At 42.9% G+C, this 16583-nt stretch overlaps 1 protein-coding gene across 10 annotated transcripts in view; it reads left to right on the plus strand.

Annotated features, from left to right (window-relative positions):
- Positions 1-508: 508 nt before the first annotated feature.
- Positions 509-16583, plus strand: part of TLE4 (TLE family member 4, transcriptional corepressor) — a 154920-nt gene continuing 138845 nt past the window's right edge. For 6 of the 10 annotated variants that reach the window (XM_027549525.1, XM_027549532.1, XM_027549528.1 and 3 more), the window contains exons 1-4: positions 509-1424; positions 2259-2356; positions 3439-3502; positions 4710-4754. In XM_027549525.1, the coding sequence (XP_027405326.1) occupies positions 1380-1424; positions 2259-2356; positions 3439-3502; positions 4710-4754 (252 nt within the window). In that variant the 5' untranslated portion in view covers positions 509-1379. Of the gene's footprint in view, positions 1425-1714; positions 1970-2258; positions 2357-3438; positions 3503-4709; positions 4755-16583 lie in introns of those variants that run through there. The other 4 variants (XM_027549526.1, XM_027549533.1, XM_027549531.1 and 1 more) reach the window with 2 other exon arrangements.

A 16583-nucleotide genomic window follows, 5' to 3' on the forward strand; every position in this document is an offset into this window, starting at 1 on the left:
CCGCCACCGCTGCTCCGAGGCCCACGTTACTTTGATTGACAGCCGAACAAATGTTTCCCCGGTTCGAACGCTCGCGCTAAGGAACGTCAGCCAAGGCGAAGCTCCGCCTTAGGTGTGCCATCTCCTCCCCGCCTCCGCTCACCCCATTTCGTTGCATTCATTGGTCCGAGCCACGGACGACGCCCGGGCCCCACGTGGGTTCCAGCCCGGCCGGCTCCTCCCCTCTAGTTCGCCATTTGTCAGCAGTGAAATGATGGGCAGTAACACAGAACGGCGATTAATGTTCAGCCATCTCTGATTGGTTGTTGGAGACGCCTACCGCGCCGGGGGTGGGAGGGACGCTTGGAGAGCCCCCCAAAGAGGTCGCGTGGCCGGCCGGTGATTGTAGTCAATTTGGCTGAATCTTCAGCTACCGTCGCTAGAGGCGGACTACATCTCCCGGGATGCTCCGCGGTCCCTCCGAGGACGGTTGTGAATATGTATCAGAATGTTAATGATTAGCGGCTGCTAAATTTGGTCAAAGAAGTCACCTACACAGAGCGTGTTGTTAGAGCTGTTCTGAGCGGGTGTTTCAGCTGTTGGCTGCTTTCTTCCCCCTCTCACACACTTGTATATTATTTTGAGGTGCTGTTCGCAGAGTTTGAAAGGAGAGAGAATTAAAAAAAAAAAAGCCGCAAGCGTTTCACTCTTTTATTTTTATAATCCCCTTCAATTTGGGGTTAAAAAAAAGACAAGAAAACAGGAAGGAAGAAAAATAAGGAAATGAGATGTGGTAAAAGAAGCTAAAAGGTGCCTTTTAAAAGATCGTTGCTGTGAGGTGAAAAAAATCTCCAGAGAAACCAAAAGCACCGCCGAGACCTCTTCCGAACCAAAGGAGTTTGTGTTTGCTTTTAGGAAAGAAGAGAGAGATCATTCATTCGGAGGAATAACAACCAATTAAAAGACAAATAAAAAAAAGTTTGGAGTGGGACGCCGAGCGAGCCAGCAAGCGAACGGGCGGCGCTGCCGGCGGGCGCTGGGGCGCGGAGCTCGCACTTTCCCGTCTGGGGTGAGCGGCGCGGCCGCGGCACCGGGCTCGGCGGGCGCGCCTCAGCGGAGCGAACGTCGGAGCGTTGCCGCGGGAGACGCGCGCCGGACAATGCCCGCGGCGGGCCAGTGACGCCCGCGGGGAATGCGGAGCGGTTCGGCCGCCCGCACCCAGGCGCCGCCGCCGCGCGTTCTTGCCGCCCGCGTCACGCGAGACCCAGCGGGGGCCAGGACCGTCCGGGCCGCCCCTCGGACCCGGCCGGCCGCCTCCGCCGCCGCTGCCTCCTCCTCGGGGCCATTAAAGCCAATGAGCCGCGCGCCTCTGCCCAGCGCAGCCAACTAAATCGGTTTGGATGATTCGCGACCTGAGCAAGATGTACCCGCAGACCAGACACCCGGTGAGTGCGGGCGGTGGGGGCGCGGGCTTGCCGGGCGCCGGGGGATTCCCCGCGTCGCCCCCTGCGCGCTGAGTTATGTCTTTGGCCTGAGGGGCGTGGAGGGCGGCCCAAACCCCGCACGCAGCTCGAGAGTCGCCCTCCACCCCCCGCCTCTCTTCTCCCCGGGCGCGGGGGCACTTTCGGAGAGGGGTTGCGGAGAAGCAATTGAGTTGTAGCCATTTTCTTATTGTTGTCTTTGAAGCTCCTGGAAGCCGCGCGGAGCTGTTCGCCGTCCCCGCGCCGCGACTCCTGGAGGAGGGGTGGCGAGTGATGGAGGAGGCGCGACTCCGCGCCGGGGCGGGGAGGGCGCCCTCCGCGGCGGCGCGGCGTGTCCGGCGGCTGCTCGGGAGTGCGGGGCGCCGGCCCTTCGCGCCGCGGGCCCCGGGGATCAGCTAGCCCGCCGACGGACCGACCGGGAGAGTGGCTGCCGCGTGCCCCCTCCCCCGACCTGACCGCGGCCCGACGCCATGGCGCGCGTCCCCCCGACGGGCCAGTTTCGATTCCGGGTGGGGAGGCTGTGGGCGCGGCGCGCCGGCCCCGGGGCCCCCGCCGTTGACGTGGGAAGGGAGCGGGGTCTCGAGCCCGCAGGGTCCCGGGCGGGCGTCAGAACGCGGGGGCCCGGGGCCAGCCTCGGCCCGGCTGTGCGGCCAGGGGAGGGGGCGGGAGGAGAGTTTTCCTCGTTCTTTGCCTGCGATGACACCCCCCACCCTCCCGCCAGTGCCGCGTGGTGTTTTCTCCATCTCTCTGCCTCGCTTCTGCTGTGGGCTAATTAAATATTTTATTGTTGTTCTTTAGGCACCGCATCAGCCTGCTCAACCCTTTAAATTTACAATTTCCGAGTCCTGTGATCGGATTAAGGAAGAGTTTCAGTTTTTACAGGCTCAGTACCACAGGTAAAGATATTGACTTTAGCTGATCCTTCTGTTTGCTTAGCTCTTGTCTTCCCTCAACATACACCGGCCCCCACCCCCCACCCCCCGTTTTGTTTTCCGCCACCACAAAGGTATTACCATGTTTCCTTGTGGGCAGAAAGGGCAAGTCAAGGCCTCTTTTTCTTAGGCAGGTGTAAAGAAATTAAGCGTTTCGTCCTTTTCCCGTAAATTAAAAAAAAAGGCCGAACAATCGAAACTGGGGACACTTGGAAAACGCTGAGGCCAAACTTTCAATATTGATTTATTGGGGCCAGGCGAATGGATGGTTGGGAACGTTCTGGGGCGTTTTGACTTTCTTGGTCCTATTATTCCGGGCTTGATTCCTTATTTCTTTCTGCCATTCCACTGAAACCGAGAGCTCAGAGCCTTAGGAAGTCGCCAAGGAGGCGATTTCATTACTTTTATGCTGAAAAAATGTTTTCGTCTGAAGAGACAATCATTAGATCTTAGAGTGCCTTTGAAATATTTTTCTTTCGCTGGATTTTTAATGGCTTGTACTGCTTATTTCATACATTACAGAACCAAAACAAGCCACTGAACCTGATCCACACCTTGCCCCTGGGTGGTGGTATTCAACTTGTCTCTGTGTTTTGGAGGGAAAAAATAAGACATCATTCATAAGACATGCTTGATTCGTGTTTTCATTAATCTTTTCGTGGAACATTAAGGAAAAAACTCCCTTGTGACATTTTTAGGGGACTTACTATTGCTTGGAGATGTAGGCATTATTGATGTTTATTTCCTCGTTCATGTTGTGTTTAGTGAATTTAGTGAATATTCGTTTCTGAATGAGATTCTGGAGTTAATTGGCTAGAGGGTTTTTTTCTTAAGCAAAACCCCCCACATTTGATCCTTGTTGAAAGGACAAGCCGGGACTGGTTCCACTCACCCTTTTCTCTCCTGCCTGTTTTTCCGTAATGAGGGTGGTACTTAAGATAGTTGATACGGTGTTTTATAGGTGATGATTTAGAGGAGGGAATGTGTATTTGAAGGATGTAAGTCAAGATCTGGGTTGTACTTAGATTTCCTTATTTCTTGAACAGCCTGAAACTGGAATGTGAGAAACTCGCCAGTGAGAAGACAGAGATGCAGCGGCATTATGTGATGGTAAGAAAACTGTGTCGCAGATTCAGAGTACCTATTAGTTTGGGGTACCAAAAGCTAGAAATATGTTCAGATTGCTGGAGGCTGCAGGATTAGAGGATATTCGCTGTGCCAGTGCAGTTGAAGTTGTGGGAATGCGACCATTAGCAACCTGTAATTCGAGGATGTTATAACTTGCCTCTGACAACCAGCTTTGATTTGAATTTTCAAAAAGTTTAGTTGCACAGGGTATAATTTTCTGTGCTTTGCTTTTACAGATTGAAAAAAAAACAAAAACCTCATTTACATTTCGTTGGGATTCATAGGCAAAATGTTTTTGTGTTAGTGGTTTTCTTTGTTGTTTTATTGCTCTTGCTTCAAACAGCTTTTAACCAGAGAATTTTTCAGTAAACTGTTAAAGTTTTAAATGTGTTTTATTTCTTTTAAACAATGGTGAATAAGAAAAGACACTAGACATCTTTTCAGATTTTTCTTCCCTGTTCTTCCTTTACATTGTATATTCCTAATGTATGTGTATTTGCGTGTTTTGTGTGTTTTCAGTTTCCCTACTGTTGCACTGTGGATTGTTGTAGTCTCCTGTATAACCGATTCGTTCTCCCAGAATTTCTTTAATGCCAGTTATACTACATGTTTAAAACAATCAGATCAGCTTTTTCAGAAGTATTACCAAGTATATTTTTACTCTTGTTCATAAAGGCTCTAGAGTAACTCATTCATTTCCTATCAAGCCTTTTTCCTTTGTATGAATGTATGAACATGAGTAGTGTCCTTAAAATGAGAAACTCTGAAATAGCATCACCGTTTCAAATAGTTCATGTCAAAGCCTCAGCATTTGTATGAGGCGTGTTGTTTTTGTTATGAACTTGCCTGCTGTGCCTAGGAATTAGAGTCCATAGAGTACCACATTTTCATCAGACCTTTGTGAGTCATCCGCTTGTGATGTACAAAGATCCTTGGAGGTGTTAAGAATGCTATGTTTGAGCTTGATTTTCTTACTTTTGTGAGTTATTCTCTTAGATTCTGTGTCTTAAGGTGGCTTTTAGTTTATTAAGCTGAAGATAGTAGAGTGTTCTTCCTGATGTACCATCATTGGAAGGATGGATATTTTGGTTTAGGTGAGGCTTTTATGTTTGCTTGGGGACATTTTGAACAAACTAGGAAGCTTGTTTGATGAAAGGCTCAAAATTAATTGCTTTTCCTTCTTTGACAGTATTATGAGATGTCCTATGGGTTGAATATAGAAATGCACAAGCAGGTAAGCTATTATTTCTTTATAAGTGTTTTAAATGACAGTAACTGTGCACTTTAGAAAGGAAGTTGTATGTTTTGCAGTTTGATTCTGCACGTTTTTGTGGCCACCTGTATTTTAAAAGTCCATGTACTGGAGAGAATGCTCTTTATTCAGGTGTGGTTCCTCATCTGTTTAGCATATTACCTTCATTTTAATCATTTAACAATGTAATTTAAAGTGTTTGAATGCATATTAAACTTTGTACACTTTCCAAAGCAAGGTGCTAAAATTTTAAAATGTTTTTCTTTTGAAAGAATTAATTTATTTTGAACACTGCAGACTTGCCTAATGAAAGCTTTTCTTGGAAAATATTAAAATGTAAAATTGTAAATTGTCTGGAGCTTTCCTTGGGTTGGTATGAAAGAATGGATAGAGGGTGAGCTGAGAGGATCAAAATGAAATCTGTGGCACTACAAAAGAAACTGATGTAAATTCCTTGTACTGGCCCCCAGAGGCAACTTAGTTGGTCTTACCAGGAACTGTAACTGTTCCTTCCAAAATTTGCACAGACTACATGAGCCTGATAGGAGGATGTAATAAGGTTCAACACTGGGTCTTGAAATCTAACAGTTCAGCCAAAAAAACAGAAAGAGGAAAGAAAAAAAATGATTAGTCCGAAAGTGTTGAGAGGTATGACTGAACCACACTTTTTTTGCAAGAGACTGAATAAAATGGCTTGGTTTAAGTTTCCTAGAAAGAAAAATAGCATATATGTATAAATACTGTTTGGCAATAATAATAATAAGAGACATTTGTTTTAAGTGATAAAGTGCTTCAGATCTGTCTCATCAGCCATTTGGGAATAGGTGTGTATGTGTTTACCTGCTGGAAAAAGATGAGGGAAAACTTAATGCTTTTCCTCTCTTATATTCATGGATTTCATTACCTTCTAAAGTTAAAAAATGTAAAATGATCACATACTGTTAAACTCTTCTATGTATGGATTCTTTTTTCAATATGGTTAATTACTACATACTCAAAACATACTCACATCTTTAAAAGATGACTGTTAGACAATAAAATTTGTCTAACAATTTGTCTAACAATTTGAAAACAAAGTTGGGGAAAAAAAAACGTCGTCACATTGGTTATTTCAGATACTTTTTTTTTTAACTTCATGTGCTATTGGTTATGTCAGTATTAGCATTATAGTATAGTTTGTCTCATGTTAAAATTTTTTATTATTTTGGCATCCTTGCCATGTCTGTTCAGATAAGTCATGTAAATATCTCCTGCTTAAACAAAATCCATCAAACTTATGCTTGGGTTAGCTTGAAGCCCCTTAGCTCTACCTTACATAAATAATTCACATGAAAGATACTGTTTGTTAATTGTGCTCAATACATGATGTCACTTTAGATCTGGATCTTGTACATGTCCGTCCCCCACCTTGCCCCCCCCTTTTTTTTTTTGGTCCTCATCCACCACCCAGTACTAATTACTGTCTTTTTAAAGACTGGACCAGGTGATTAATATCCTTTTATTTCTCCTCCTGTATCTTATTACCACTTAGTTTCCAGATCTCTTTATACTGTTTACAATTCTGAGAGGCACAGAGCTTGTATTTGGGTGTATGTATTTCTTTTAGGGGGCAGGAGGTGCTCTATAAGATCCCTTAATTTTACACATTTTATACTTCTGTAATTCTGTCATCTTCTTGTCCAGCTGGCCTCAAATGCCACCCATTTAAAACTGAGAATGGAGTACATTTTCCCTTTTTTTCTCTTGCTTTTAAATTCAATCATATCAAGAATCCTGAGGGCAGTTTATCACATTATGAAATACAGACAGCCCTGCAAACCACCTACTTATTATATTTTCTTTCTTTCCCCCCTTAAGCACAGAGGCATATCTGTCTTTATTTGTTTTCCTAGGCAGACAGCCTTGGTTCCTCTTGGCCTCTCTTCCAGATGCACTCACTGGATACCCTCGTAATGGAAAGCAGCAATAAGGCAGGGAAGTTGCCCTGCGGCATAATTGGGCCTAGTTCTCAAGATCGGGTTAGGCTTATTCACTTATTAGATTTGTGTCTCTGAAGGGTTCAAGAGTAGGAGTCCCTGGAGTCCTTGGAAGTACCCTAGTAATTGGTGGCCCTGATATTTGAAACCTTTGTGTGTTTTTTGGTTAATGCTCCTGTTCTTGCCTGCTGCCAGCCACAGAGTATTTATTTTTAGAGAAATTTTTCACTGGAACAGAAAATGATGTCTGTGATGGAGTCATGACTCTGTGACTTAGCAAATTGATAAAAGGATAAAAGCGCAGAGCAGTGACAGGCAGGGTGGGGGGTCCAGTATTTATGGTCCCTCCCCTTTCTGTATGATGTTCGACGTCAGTCACCCTGTGCTGATTCTGATAGAGGACTGTAAAGTGAAACCTATGGGGAATTTGTCATTCTGAAATGAAAGCTAATGTAATTAGTACCAATTAAAGTACATTTAGTAAATTGGATTTAATCTTAATTAAGCCTGCATAATGTTGCCAATTTTTAACAATTATGTTTGAGAACATAATTAATTTAAATTTTGGTAACTGAGTAAATAGCATTAGTCTGGTAGAATTAGTTGATTTTTTTTTGTTTTTAAAGGAGAACTCAGTGACATGACATGGAATTAGAGCATAAAATATGAATCTAATTTCTGGTAATCTTTAGTAGGATCAATAGAGCTGAAGTTGGGAGAAAACCCAAAAAAGTTAGCGTGGAGTGTTCTAGGCTGTAAAGTGAATTAATGTTATGCCACTGTCTTTAAGTTCTAGCATGAAAATGAAGATGATAAGTGGGACATGGTTGGAAATGGCACATGTTTTATTGTGATTTCTTCATAATGGGATTTTTAAGAATGAAAGAACATTGGCCTTCATTCCCTAAGGATTTCCCTCAGTTGGGTCTTTTTGTTTTTTGTTTTGAATGGGACAGGTACTGGCCAGTGGTTTAGTTGTTACTTTTTTTGTCCCCCCCCCACCCCCCATGCTGATTGTTCCTTATACATACAGAGTGGCTTCTAAATGGGTCAGTGACTGTGGGCAGAACGGGGTGGTGTGTTCAGTTGATAACATTGCTAAATGCTGCATGTTGCCATCCTTCACCTGTAATGCTGTGATTAAAGAAGAGGCCCTGATTTAATCTGACAGCAGGCAGTTACCACTTTAAAAAGTGAATATTGGATGTAGATTAGGAACAATGGATATGTAAATTCGACCTGTAGGAACTGTAAATGGAGATGAACATACTACATTTCGAGAACATCTATGATTTTCTCATAGTTAATAGTCTGCAACCTGCCAATCTACTTGCATTTAAAAAATTAGCTTAGTATTTGAATTTTAGAAATTGGAAAATATTAGAAGTCTGCAACACTTAGAACTTACATTCTAATGTACTGCATATGTATGTACATGTCTCTGTCTTTATATATGAATATATACATGTTTTGGAGAAGGAAATGGTGACTCACTCCAGTATTCTTGCGTGGAAAATTCCATGGACAGAGAAGCCTGGTGGCCTATGTCCATGAGGGTCACAGAGTCAGCCACAACTGAGCAACTGAGCACCCATACGTGTTTAGTTTGCACATATATGTGTATATATAGTTATTATTTTTTTCCAATCAGAGCAAGCAAACTCCTGTTTCACTATAAGCCATGTAAATTTTATTACAAGACTTGGGCACAACCATTTGAGTGCTGCTAAAATATTAATTGAATAGAAATGAAAGGGCCTTGCCAACTGATAGGATATCATAATCATAGCCTCTCTGGTCGATGGTAAATGATGATAAATGACATTAGGAACCTTTTAGCAAATTGTAATAACTACAAGGAGGGAAGCAGTATAGATTTGCATTATATCTGATACCCTCTAGTACCAAGTGGATTGCCAATACTGCTTGTTTAGCATTTTCTAAGGGCAATAGGATATTGATTTCTGACTTACAAGGAACAGCTCTATTTTCACCATTGAAAAGTATTGCAGGTTGTTAAGAAGAAATTGACTTGAAGAGGCCGACTGCTGCCCATCATGGAGCAAATAAAGCAAAACTGCCGAAGCATGGTGGAGCAGGGAGACGGGCCCTCAGCAATTTGTTGCTATTAATTTACCATGCTCGACAGCAAATCAATCGGCATCTACTTCATCTGCTGGAGAAAATGCTGTCCAGGGCAGATAAAAGGCTCGGCATGGTACAGAGAATAGACTGGATTGGCCAAAAGGAGGCTGCAGTTAATGTGTAAATAAGTGAAATCAAGGCCACAGTTGCAGAGGAAGCTGTTGTTAATTAGGTTGGTGCTTTTTCGTGAACTATTTTAGAAAGCACCCGAGGATTTGGAGAGTAAAAAGAGATTTATTGAGGTTGAAGTAATACACGACTGGCCTGGCATTCCAGCCTTGAGTGTACTTGATTCTAGGGCGCAGTAAATTTATCTGGGGACAGTGCTTGCAGTGGAAGCAAACACTTTGTTTAAAGTTCTGTTTAGACCAGGTTTCCCATAAGGAAACTTTATTTGTGAAGCTTTACTAATTACTTGTACTTGTCTTGTCTTAGACTGTATATGCTTGGATTGGAGGAGTAGATGCAGGAGTAGGTGTTTGAGCATGTGGGAAAAAATATGGCTGTTGTCTTCTTATGTAGTGACAGGTTTTCAGGAATGAATGTGATTGAACTCTTGTGTAATAATGAAAGGGAATTATCGAAGGTGGGATGTTTTAGCGCAAAGTAACTTAATAAACCAGTGAAAATTTTGCTGCCAGAACTTTCTTTTGCTGTATAAACCTTAGGAAATAATAATCTAGAGGGGCTAAACAGTGCCGGACACTGCCGGACCAGAAATTCTCAAAGAGAGATTACAAGTGAAATTTCAGTAATTGTGCGAAAAGCTCAAGATATAATTAGGAGAGCATGGAGGGGAGGGGACTTGTGTTTTTGTTTTTCATTAAAGGTTTAAAGCCATCTCTTCTATTTTATGATTACTTAATCCTTCAGTAGTATTCTATAATTAACATGAACTAAAGGGAAGTCATTGGTGATAATTTTTCCCCTGCCTCTCTGATTGGACATTTTGGGATGAGGGCTGCTGCTAAGTCGCTTCAGTCGTGTCCAACTCTGTGCGACCCCATAGACGGCAGCCCACCAGGCTCCTCCGTCCCCGGGATTCTCCAGGCAAGAACTCTGGAGTGGGTTGCCATGGGATGAGGGCTAGCTTCAGTTTTATTTTGTAAGTGTAGATACATGTAGATTTTAAGTAAATTTTTCCCCCAAATTTAGAGGATCTAGTATTTGGACAGTTGAAACCGAGTGTCAGTGCCTTGGGCAGGGCACAGGAGCTGTTATTTTACATGTCACTGGACCTTCAAGAGAAGGAGGTCTGGAGGAGGAAATTTAACCAGTCAAGGTATGTGCATAATTAGCATTTTCTGGATTGTGTGGATTTCCCCCTTTTCTCTTCTTGCATGTTGGGTTCTTAAGTTTCTTTCTGAGGTTTTATAGAATATCTGAAGATTTTTCACCTGAAGCAGTGATTGTTGAATGGAATTGGAATTTCCTTTCAGTAGACCTGAATGTTCATTACATATCTGGCTTGTGCTTATAGCTGATCTGGGCACATGGCCAGAATTCTTTAATTCTCACAAAGATCCTAAGAAAGGGATTATGACCCATCAAGGAATGATTAAACAGAATCAGATCTGCACAAGGTGATACAGTTATTAGGTAGTGGATTCTGGATTTGAGATGAATTTACCTGGAAGGGTGTTTGTTGGGCGATGGGTCTGCCTTTGTTTGGAGATCAGGCCCCAGCACATTTCTGGAATGGAGAACTCCTGGAAGGCTGGGCTAGTCCTTGGGTTTGCCCTTGAGCCACTGCACTTTGGGCTTATACCAGACTCCTGGAGTGTGGGGGCATTCTCTGCATCTCTGCTTGGAGTCGGGGCCAGAGGCTTGGCCTGAGCTCTTTCTCCATCTAGACTGCTTTCAGTGGGTGAGAGGGCTAGGGTCGCTTTCGCCTGGAGTCTCCCACGCATGGGGGCGAAGAGAGCTGCTTATTTTTCAAGATGAATTTGCTTCCTCCCTGGGTAACCTATTTCTCATTTGTTTACCAACTTGCTTTTCCATTTAACTTTTATCTTTTCCTTGTGGCCTCTAAAACTATGCCTGAAGACAACGGGCTGTTTGTTAATCACCATCTTGTGGGTTTTTGAAGGGGGAAGCTGGGAGGGGAAAATGTGATGTTTTGTGGCCTCTTTGTAGTTCAAAAAGAGGTTCTTAGATGCAGGAAATCGCTCACAACTCAAAATTTTAAATGAAGGCAAATGTTTTGCTTATACTGTTAAAAGACTTTCTTTGCAGCATTCAAATGAAGGGATATTTCCTTTCTCAATGTCCCTTAGTCCCTACTGGATAGTGCTTGTTTTTGTTGCATTTGTTTTATTTGCTGGACAAAATTCCTTGTATTCTAAATGATACTAGTTTGAGCCGGGTTGGATTAGTGGACTGAGGGATAAGATGCATCTTTTTAGGTGCTGTTCCAGCGTCAGTGAGGCCGGGATAGTGCAGGTGCTGGCCCTTGGTTCTTGCTTTCTTCATTTTGTCTTGCCTAGAATTGTTTTTTTTTTTTTTTTTAACTTTTTGTTTTGCACCATAGAGTAGGTAAAGGCAATTGTGAATTAAATGTTTCAAATGTGTGGTTAGAAGCAATTTGTGTTTGTTTTTAGTGAGAATGTTTTTATTTGACTTGACTGGATAGACTGGTTTATGGCTTCAGGACAATAGTAATCACTTGATGGCTCCAGAGCCAGTGAAAGGGATGTGAAATTTAGATGTTTTCCCTTTTTCCCTCCCCACACCTCCTCTTAAAAACCTCTAGTACTTTAGCCGTGGTGGCAGATCCAGTGGTCTCGTGGCTCATTTACCATCAGTTCTGTGGGCTGGGCTGTTGGAGAGAAGTGGGAGGCAGCGCGTGTAGGTGCGAACGATGAATATTTACACTGATGATGACAGTTCGTGAGACTGAGGACTTGACTTGTTCAGAGTAAGTTCACTGAGAAGAGAGTTCATGACTGTTTACTCCTAAGAGGGAAGGGCCTGAGGAGTTTTAGTCAGAAGCAAAAATTAGAGTCATTTTGATGTGGCCTTAGTAGCAGCTGTCAGTGGTGGTTGCTTTCTGTCTGTAAAGAGGGATTTGGCTGGCAATCATCAATGCAAATCTATATGCCCTCTCTGTTTTCACTGGACTTGACCTAGTGTTTATGCCAGGCTTTGACAGTTTCTCTACCACCGAGCCCAGCTTTCCTCAGAGTTGCTGTGTGTAACCGTACTCCATCCAGGGGGACAAAGGGAAGTGTGGGTTTTCTTAGCTGGATTGTCAAAAAAGCAAAAGAAAAACATTCCCAGATGCCGCTCAGGTCCTCTGCCATCTGGTGTGTGGGTCACTTTGTCATTTTTGAAGATTTTGCCCACAAATACTTCACAAGTTGTGTTGTGGAGGGAGCTTCTGTGATAGATGGAGAGAAATGCTGGCAGCCCTCCTGGGCTCCACCTACAACCTCTCCGGCCTGCTGTATCTCGGCCCCCATACTCACCCCGCAGCTTAGGCAGGAGAGGTGGAGCCAAGGAAGGTGGATATTGACTTTCTGATTTCCTAGCAAGCTTCACTTAATTGTTATTCTAATTGGGATTGTGTTTTTATTTTTGAAATACATATTCTGCTTCTGAAAGTCTGGGTTATTTTGGATAAAGAATCTGAAAATGCAAGGAAATATAACTGAAAGAAGAATAATTGTAGAAATTACGAGCACTAGTTCCCTGTAACACCTTTCTTTACAGAGAGCTTAAGGCGTTTTATATGTTCTCCTTAATCTTCCTGATGTTCCTGTAAAGCAAGTAGCAAGCTTGGATCCCTGTATTTAGGTTTCAGTGGAGTCCCCGACAGTTTGCCAAGCAGTGTCATTCCACTGGCCTCCTTGAACAGATGACACCGGGGCTTAAGGGCTTAAGGGACTAGCCTGGTGTCACAGTACAGGAGGATCAGCACGCGGGCTGGTAGTCCAGGGTTCATGCGGGTCAGCGGGCGTCCAAGGTGCTGCTGGCCGAAAGGGAAACAGTAGGTTTCTTGACTTTCCTCTCAGGGCTCCCTGCACTGACCGCACTGTTCCCAAACACCAAACAGTGCACTTGTTTCTGGGGTGTTCTTGGCTGTATGCAGCATGAGAAGATGGGGATGCTCCTGGCGCTCCACAAAGTGTTAGAGTGTTGCCAGAGACCTGATCCCTGTGTGTGTGTGAGCACACACACAACCTCCCTCTCCTCTCTGCTGTTTCCAGAGTCCCGGCCCTGCCAAAATGGAGGCTTGGGATCGGAAGTTAAAATACGAAGCCTAGAGCTCCACTGTGAGCACAGCGCTTAGTGAAACTGCCTGTGTTCGCATTCCTTAAGTATACTGTGCAAACACTAGGTATAAACTTGTTTCTCGCCAGCCTCCTTGCTCCCACTTGAAATTAAGGCTCTGTGAGAACAGGGGTGTTGATGGCCTCTGCTATGTCCCTGGTGCTGAGAACTGTGCCTGCCACACAGTAGGTGTGCGTGAAATATTTGGTAAATGAGGGAGTCCCTGCATTCAGATCGAGGGGGCCAAGAATGTGTACGGTATTTTTAAGGGTGTATGGAGGTTGTAGGATAACAAACGTTGAGCTTCCAAGCCTAGTAAGGCCTGTGGTGCCTACAGACTAAATTTGTGGAAAAATGACAGGAAAGATGAAGTAAAAAGCACCTGAGTTTGGTTTGCTTTTTAGGAGCAAGTTAGGCTAGTTAAAGTAGAATACATGTATTTTAGCATGTGGGATTTGCCTTCTTAAAGATGGAAACATGAATCTTCCCTAACTGAATTTAAAATTCAGTTTGAACATCCCTCTCTCACTTGTCAGAGTGTATCTGAAGAATTCTTTTACTATTAATAGGTCTGTGTACTTGTGGTTTGAGTGAGTTTGGGGAGATATTGATCTTAGCCATAGTATGGTATGCTTTGCTAACTTCAAATCAGTAAAAATGCAAGCTTCTGCTTCTTTTCAGGGGACAAGGAAATGAAGATATCTTAGTTTTTTATTGGTGGAAAGGGTACCGTGTCATTGAAAGTATAAGAATCCTAATCATAACAATAAGTGATTTTAGAGAGCTTGTTTAGAGGTAATATTTTACTTATTCTCACAATAATCTTATGAGGTTACTGCTCTATATTATCATTGTTATTTCCATGTTGTTAATGAGGAGGCTCAGGCGCATAGAAGTTAAATAACTTCTTGAAATCAGCCTACCAGTAAGACAGATCCTCGATTTGACTCAATTTCAGATCACTGGTGTGGTAGGTATTTCTGTCGAATCTCCAAACATTTCAGATGCTGTTTGGAATACTCTCCTATGTCCACCAAAGTACTTTCCTGAATCAGGGCTTTCAGATTCCAGTTCTGACCTTGCCAGTACCCAGCTGTGTGATGTTGCTGAGTACCTTAACTTCTCAGCACTTTGCTTTTCTTAGCTTCAAATAAGAGTGTAAGTAAACACTGAGATCTCTTAGTCCTTTTGTCTAAAATGACTCTTCTGGTTATTTTCTATGACCCAATGGACAGAAATGGAGACTTCTTTTCAGTCTCAGAAAGTCCCTTTTAACACCTATTTTCAGAGGTTTTTGTTTTTTTAAACTCCAAAATTAACCTATTGTATTTTATATTTTATAGGATACTTTCTCATTCATGATTTTATTTAGATTCCAATACTGTTGCTAAAGCATTTCCCCATCTTTTGGATGAATAAAATAAGACACCAGTTTTAAATGACAAACTCCCTCAGTTAATTCGCGGATGGTTCATAATTCACTGGCTCCCTGAAGGCCATCATTCAGGCCAGAGTAATGTTGATGCACAACTAGAATAGTTATTGTAAAACATGTAATATTAATGTCATATGGTTTCTTGTGGTTTGTTTTTTTTTTTTTGGCCATGATACACATATTAATAGTTCCCTGACTGGGGATCAAACCTGGGCCCTGGCAGTGAAAGGCCAAGTCCTCACCGCTGGACCACTTGGGAATTCCCTAAAATTAAATATATTTTGTATGTATATAATTCTAGTGCTGCTTTAAAGTGATTTGTTTTTATACTTTTCTTTTGGCGTATATAGTGTTGGAAAAGCATTGGAAAATTTAATCATACAGCTTCTGAAATCATGTGAATTGAAATGTGGTCCAATAATTTTCTCCTAAAGTGCTAGAGGAGAATATGTAGTAGTTTATTACCTGTTGTGTAATTAGCTCTGGTGGCTCAGCAGTAAAGAATCCACCTGCCATTGCAGGAGATGTGCGTTTGATCCCTGGGTTGGGAAGATTCCCTGGAGAAGGAAATGGCAATTCATTCCAGTATTCTTCTCTGGGACATTCCATGGACAGAGGAGCCTGGCCAGCTACAAATCCTTGGGGTCACAAGAGTCAGACACAATTTAGTGACTAAACAACAACAGCAATTAGCTCCTGGGATTAGTTACGCTTCCAGAATCCAGTGTAGATGTCAGTTTCTTTAGCTAAGGTTTACCTTGATGATACTCAGGGTAAAGCAGGCCTGTAAACTGGCTTACAGTGAATTTGAGAGCTTAAGTCACTGGGTTTCTTGCATTGTCTTTTACTTAGAGTTAAGTTTGGACTTTTCAACTTGGCTTATAAGTTAACTGTAGGTAAAAAAAAAAAAAAAAAAAAGGGGGTGCAAGGGGGAAATGTATAATCTTGGCCTTTGGTGAATGAAGGACATAGTAGAGATCAGGTTCCATCACTAAGGTGTGCGCTCCAAAAGAGAAGGTGGTTTGTTCCTGCTGTGTCTGACACCTGAAAACAGTTTTTGGAACTTAATAGAGGAAAGGCTGAAACAATTGAAGGGATGGTTTAATTCTTCATTTGTACTGCATTTCCTATAGTGGAATGTCAACCACTAGTACATGAGCTTTATTTCTGAGCTCTTAGGCAGGACTCTGCCACAGGCCCTTGAGCTGGTGAGGAGAATTTTTTAAATTGAGGATTGGATTCATATGGTTTTAAAATGACCAGCGTTAGCAAAAGGTCTATTCATAATTTCATTGCTTGACATGTAGTGGCATGCTGTTCAGTTAAGGTTTTGAATCAATTCTATGTGTGATGAAAAATTTTTTTTAAGAATTTTTGTTTGAACAGTTTTAGGCTATTGTAGACAGAAAAAAAAAAACAGAAACCAAAAAAATCCTACTATTGCCAATATTTTATCACCTAGAACCATGTGCTTTGTTGCTAATTCCATAGGTATGGCCACATATTATGTGTCTTTCTCTAGGTTAAGAGAGTATCAGTGACTCTGTGTAGGTACACATTGTCCGTATGTACTGTTGTTCCTTAGTTGCTGAGTCATGTCCGATTCTTTTGCAACCCCATGGACTATAGCCTGCCAGGCTCTGCTGTCTATGAGATTTCCCAGGCAAAAATACTGAAGTGGGTTGCCATTTCCTTTTCCAGGGGATCTTCCCGACCCAGGGATCCCAGGATCGAACCTGAGTCTCCTGCACTGGCAGGCGGATTCTTTACCAATGAGCCACCAGGGAAGTTTGTCTATATGTGTACCTTTGACAAATATTAATGATAATACCAGGTAACAGTTGAGCACCTACTGCAAACCAACAGGTGCGCTAGATGTTTCAGATGTATTGATTTAAGTGAAGTGAAAGTCACTCAGTTGTGTCTGACTCTTTGCGACCCCATGGACTGTACAGTCCGTGGAATTCTCCAGGCCAGAATACT

The sequence above is a fragment of the Bos indicus x Bos taurus genome, chromosome 8, assembly GCF_003369695.1.
Source record: "Bos indicus x Bos taurus breed Angus x Brahman F1 hybrid chromosome 8, Bos_hybrid_MaternalHap_v2.0, whole genome shotgun sequence".
In the NCBI taxonomy this organism is placed as follows: Eukaryota; Metazoa; Chordata; class Mammalia; order Artiodactyla; family Bovidae; genus Bos; species Bos indicus x Bos taurus.